At 42.1% G+C, this 6,242-nt stretch overlaps 1 protein-coding gene across 1 annotated transcript in view; it reads right to left on the bottom strand.

The window, feature by feature from the left end:
* Positions 1-6,242, bottom strand: part of LOC126389942 (myosin-11-like) — a 44,715-nt gene that overhangs the window by 6,031 nt on the left and 32,442 nt on the right. Inside the window, 14 exon segments of the mRNA XM_050043961.1 lie at positions 889-1,041; positions 1,174-1,278; positions 1,399-1,605; positions 2,213-2,357; positions 2,515-2,727; positions 2,874-3,045; positions 3,142-3,265; positions 3,379-3,516; positions 3,624-3,830; positions 3,997-4,128; positions 4,285-4,393; positions 4,607-4,767; positions 4,869-4,938; positions 5,049-5,170. Of these exon segments, the coding sequence (XP_049899918.1) occupies positions 889-1,041; positions 1,174-1,278; positions 1,399-1,605; positions 2,213-2,357; positions 2,515-2,727; positions 2,874-3,045; positions 3,142-3,265; positions 3,379-3,516; positions 3,624-3,830; positions 3,997-4,128; positions 4,285-4,393; positions 4,607-4,767; positions 4,869-4,938; positions 5,049-5,170 (2,058 nt within the window).

Below are 6,242 nucleotides of genomic sequence, written 5' to 3' on the forward strand. Positions count from 1 at the left end.
TTTCCTCTAGCCTGTAAATGCTGGGAAGGCGTTTCTAAACTCACATAAGAGACACATTTACATTCACTATAGATATGATTAATTAAACTTACCATTATATCAGTACCCCACAGCCATTAACACTATGATGTAATAGACTTACATGTTTTAGTGAACTCCATGCATGCTTTAAAACAGTATAGCAGCACTAATTATACTCAACGCCATTAGTCTGTCATGTTTTGATGATGTGTTATAATGTTATCACGCAGGGATTTGCACCCTCAAGAACAACAGGTCCTTGGAGGCTCACAACATTTTTACCAGTGGATAAACAATCTAACACTGTTTGGATAAAGCTGTAGACCCTTATTTGTTTAACCAGAAACAGCCCCAGAATCACCATTGCCAAACACACCCGGCTCTATTTAAGTAAACAGTAATTTTAGTGTGTATAGAGGCAGCATATTTTCACATCTAAATGGGGTTTAATTCATCTAAACCAGTCAGGGATTGTCAAAACACTGAAAAGACAAACCAAGATGGTTTCTGTGAGATTTATTCTGTTCCATTTGATTTTAAATACGCATGTTTTATGATGATAATATCGCTGTTTATTTAAATCGAGTCTGATGGGTCTGAGGATGATGATTTTGGGACTGTTTCTGGTTAAACAAAAAGGAGTTTATCTGACGTACACAAAGCCACTCTTGAGCTCTTCAGCATGGTAGCAATGCTTTGTTTTCCCCTTCAGTGTAAAAGGATGTGACATTTTGCGGATGTTCCCATAAATACAGACTTAATCTACAGTAAAATGTCACTGAAATCTCTCTCTGATGTCTTCTTTCTCATGATACTTATGATCATAGATGAACCTGTACATTAGTGACTGTTAGTTTGAACTCTGACCTGGATGTTGAGTGTGGAGACGTGTCGCTCCACGTTCCTCTTGGCCTCCATCTCCTCTTCAAGCTGCTCCTGCAGGCTGTTCTTGTCGTCTTCAGCTTGCCGCAGCTTTGTGGAGAACTGCAATTTCTGACGTGTCTCCTCAGCCAGCAGTTCCTGTAGGTCACAGGTCAATGCTTTAATTCTGACATATTGCCATACTAAATTGTCACAGTAAAGGCAACATATAGACTGTACTGGGATTATAACATACTCATACTCAGCTCTAAAGATACAGCAAAAAGTTACCTGTGAGTCTTGGAGCTGGGACGTGAGGCTGCTAACATCTTTGCTCAGTTTGATGTTCTTGTGTTCTGCTTCATTCAATAGGTTTGTCACACCCTCCAGTTCCACCTGTGTGAAGACAACGATGAGGTTTCTGGAACTTTAATTTTCAGCACATCAGTGTGGTGGCTTTTAAAAAATGCACACGTTTTATGTGCAGTACTGAAGTAACAACTGAAAGGCATTTACAGTGATCTTTGAGCAGCGCTCTCCCAGCTCGGCCTTCTGCTTCTCGCTGTCGTTGAAGCGTGACTGCAGATCTGTCACCTGACCTTCCAACTTCTTCCTCTTGTGCTCCCCGTCTTGTTTGGCCTGGACGAGTGAGCGCACCTCCATGGTCAGCTCTGACGTCTCCTTCTCCAGGGCTTGTTTAGCCTTCTCCAGGTTTGACTTCACCTGAACACGAGAGAAAATATAAGATCAGTGTCCCGTGTATCGCCTTTCAGAAACAGTACCAATTTAAATAAACAAGCTAAAAGACACCTGGGCACAGTTCGAAAAAATGTTATCTGTATCAGAAGGATCCAGATTTGGAAATCCCATGTTTCGCTGTTCAGGATCGGCTAATCCATTTTATTTTTGGACCGGTTTTTCAAAGCAACATTGGACTGGACAAACTTTTAAGATGACAAAATCCAGACAACCAGTACTCTAAATGGGACCACACATCACAATACAGGCTTCTAGCAATTGAACAGTTTTTAAGTTTTATGTTTTGTTCCTGTAATTCAGCCAGAATCCATCCTGCTGGGATCAGGATAATCCCTATTTTTTTCCGGGTCAAAGGTGTCCCAATTCTACTAAAATGTTCTGAACAACACTGAAGGTTTGATCCAGATCCAAATCAAAACTGGACTATGTGATCTAATCCGAGTCCCTTTTTTCTTCGAAACAACTCATTTTCAAGCTCTGATTCAATCCAATGCCCAAGTCCCAGTCAGACTACCTCTGAGCAACTTAGCTCCGAGTGTTTAAAACAGTGTACAAAATGACGCAGGCCTACTCGTTTGGACTGCTCCAGCTGCTCTGTGAGCTCCTCCACAGCCTGGGTGTGTTTCTGTCTCATCTCGTGTATCTGGGCCTCGTGCGTCCGGTTCTCGTCATCGATGGCTTTTTTCAGCAGGTTCACCTCCTGCTCACGTTTTGCCCTGCAGAACAGATGGATGGATCACGCATTAACCTTGTGGTTTGTTCCAGCCGATCATATAAAAATATAAATGTTATCTAAAATAAATTGTACCTTATCTATACATTATTAATATCTAAGACCTTTATTTTTGGATGTGTCAGCATTGTATGACTGACCTTAGTTCCTGTTGTGTGGCAGTGCTGTCCAACGTGTCCTCCAGCTCAGACTTGAGGGCCTCCAGCTCCTCCCCGAGGTCCCGTTTGATCTTCTCTGCCTTGTTCCTGGCCGCCCGCTCTGAGTCGAGGTCTTCCTGCAGGTCGGAGATGTGTCCCTCCAGCTCTCTGATCTTCTTCAGAGCGTTGTTCTTCTGAGCTGTCTCATCTTCTAACCTGAGGAGGAAGAGGAGTGAATCGAGGGGGATTATCAAGAAGTTAAATGTTGATGTGTTACACAGGAGGTGCTCAGATACTGGATTCAGGTGTTGAAGATCAAATCTGTAAATGGGTACCATGTTTGTCATTTCTAAGGTCTTTACCTGGCCAAGGCGTTCTGTAACTCCTCCTCCTTCTTTGCGAGCTGGGCTTTGAGGTCAGCGATTTGTGCCTGCAGGTCGGCTATCTGCTCCTGCATGTCATTTGACTCAGCTTCCAACTTACGCTTGGCCTTATCCAGCTCCTGCCGACCCTTCTCTTCCTTCTTCAAACGTACTATAAGCATAACAGAGAGATTACAATTAGCATCACTAATGTTTTTGGGAGGTTTTGAAGGGAATTAATGTATGTTAACTCTTAAGAGATAATTACCCTCTAGTTCAGAAATCATGGACTCATGTTTATTTTTGAGTTTGGTGAGGTTCTTTGATTTCTCCTCTTCCTCTGCCAGGTTGGAACTGAAGTCTGCGATCCTCTCCTCCATCAGCTTCCTCTCCTACAAATCACCAAGTAGAAAATCTATTTGCTGAAATCTACTTTCAGTTAGTCTCTTACTAAGTGACTGACCGACCTTGGTGTCTCTGATGAATGCTGTTTGTCCACACTTACCTTTAGCAGCTTGTTGTTTTGATCCTCCATCACCAAGATGTCATCCTCCAACTTTTTGATCTTCCCCTCACAGGTAACCTTCTCCAGCTGCAGCTTTTGACGGGCGTCTTCCTCCTCCTCCAAATGTTCTTCCAATTCCTACAAGAAGAAAACATCAGCTTCAGTTTCTGCTGCCATTTCCTCACATTATCAGAGCAGACATAGCTGAGCATGAAGTCACAGAAACGAGAAACTGATTTTCAGACCTGCATCTGCTGTTGCATCTTCTTCTTATCTACTAACAGCGCCTGAGCACGTTCTTCCTCCTCATCCAGTCTCGCCTCCATCTCATGGAGGATCTCCTCCAACTCCTGCTTCTTAGCCGCCAGGCGAACCCTCATCTCCTCAGCCTCGGCGTACAGCTCTGTCTCAGCTTGAAGCTGCTCCTGCAGTGCGTTTCTCTCCTCCAAAACCTGAAGCAGACAGATCAGATAATATTGGGCTCAGTCTTTCATTGACTCCTTAAACAGGATCTTACTCTTATTAAGTTGGTTTCAGTCATGAATTAAATGAAACACTGAAAAGGGACATGAAATTGGTGCTCTGACACAGGTTTGAACGGCTGTGACATCCACTTACCGATGTGTGTTTCAATGTGATCTCCTTCAGCTCAGATTCAAACTTTGTAGCAACTTCTTTGGCTCTGTGCAGCTCCTCCTCCTTCAGACTCATCTCCTCCTCCTGTCGGGTCACTTGCAGCAGAGGCTTGACCTGCAGTTCAGGAGGATGGGCATCGTCACATTTTTAAAATGGGGTAAAGTCGACGTAACACATTCATTCTACCACTACACTGAAACATTAAAAAAGCCTTGTATACAGAGTTGTACTGTGATCATGTTGCATAATTATTCAACATGATAAGCAGACCTTTGTGAAGAGCCTCCACCACTGCCAGTTCCTTAGTTTGAGGTAGGCAGCACAGTTCCTCTGGATCACTTTCATGGCTGTGAGCTGCTGCTGCAACTTGGCAAATGCCCTTTAAAAATACAACAGCAAAGTGTTTTATTTATAGTGATATAAACAGTAAATAAAATTATGAAATCCCTGTCCTGCTGTTAAATAAAAAGTGCCAAAATACTGTCTAAAAGATTAGATATTATTAGATATACTGATCACGTGAACAGTGTAACACAGACAGTGCAATTTATTATAGGGTAAAATATGTGAGAGGAGACTTGTGTCTTCATACTTTCTGGCCAGGAAGCCTCTAGCCCGCGCCTGGAAAGCGATGATGACCACAGTGATCTTCAGATCTCTCTCCTCCTCCAGCTGGGCCAGCACTCCTGTGCGGAAGAAGATCTTACTCTGTCCGATCCTGTACAGGTTGGGGTCCAAGTCCAGGTGCTTGATCTACACAGACAAGAGACCAGAGAGAAAAAGGAGGGCTCACACAAACCTCTGAATGAATATCAATTTCAGTGGACGAGAGTTTTGAACTAATGTGTGTTCACCATGAGGCAGCAGGCTTGTTTGCCGTCCATGAAACCTTTGGGGATAGCGTTAGCAGCCAGGATCTCATAACTATGGGACAGGAAAGAGACAGAGAGATGCTCAGTATGGTGAGAAAGGTTTACAGAAAGATTTTAAACTTTAGTAGCACTTCATAAATGAGTGTCTCAGATCCCACGCACCGCTGGCGGAACTCCTGGAAGACGATTCTGTTGGGAAATCCTTGTCGGCAGATTCTGATTCCCTCCAACACACCATTACACCTCAGCTGCTCCAGGACCAAGCTTGCATCCAGCTTTCCAGCCTGAGGAGAATGGGATCTTAGTCTCAATACAATGGGTTTTATAAAGGAAATACACATTTATCACCAGCGGTGGGTAGTAACACCTTGTAGGAAACGTACTTGAGTAAAAAAGTAGTTTTTTTTAAAAGGAGCAAGTACTTTTCATGTTCCTGTATTTACACTGTAACTCAACTCTTCACTCAAGTATGATTTTGAGCCAGTAATCTTCTCTTTACTTCACTAAATTATACCTTAATTACAACTGATCTGCTCTAAATGTGGGGGTTGAGTGTACAAGGCGCACCTCTATTGCAGCTGCCTGGAGGAAAAAGAAGCAACACCTGTCTTTGACCATGACATGATGATGACAGAACAAAACCCACAACAAGAGGCCGCTTCCAGCGACAATCCCTGGCCACATCTGGCCAAATTTTTTATACCAAAATAAGGACACGATGAGGACATGTTACATGTTGAAGTGCTCGCTGTGCCTCCCGAAAAAAATTCTGAGATCTCCACTTTCAAAACTCCTCTTAAACTGACCTCCGTAAGCACATTGAAATAAGTTGCACATACTGTAGATGAAAATGTAGTCAGCTAGCTAACATTAGCTATGTTAATTTTTCATGTGTAACATTAATATTTGAGGTTATGATGAGGAAGAGAGGGGACGGGGCACTGGCCTGCACAGACTAAAAATATTAAAATGTACATTCATTTGTACTTTGAGTGATTTATCAAGCAGGTACTTTTTTAAACTTTACCTGAGTAGATTTCTTAAAAGGTAATTTGAACTTTTACTTGATACATTTTTCATGAGAGAAATACCTTTAGTATAGATCTTCAGTGCTCTACCCACCACTGTTTATTCAGATTCAGATTCAGATTCAGATTCAGAATACTTTATTAATCCCCGGGGGGAAATTGTTTTTGTTCCATTGCTCCGTGCAAAGTAGAGATAGAAATACAGCATGAATGGAAACAAGAGATAAAGATGAAGATATAAATAAAATACTAAAATAGACAATGAAATAAGTAAAATAAATATTAAAGTAGACATTAAAATAAAATAAAATAAAATAAAATATTAAAG

This window comes from Epinephelus moara, chromosome 5 (assembly GCF_006386435.1).
Source record: "Epinephelus moara isolate mb chromosome 5, YSFRI_EMoa_1.0, whole genome shotgun sequence".
In the NCBI taxonomy this organism is placed as follows: domain Eukaryota; kingdom Metazoa; phylum Chordata; class Actinopteri; order Perciformes; family Serranidae; genus Epinephelus; species Epinephelus moara.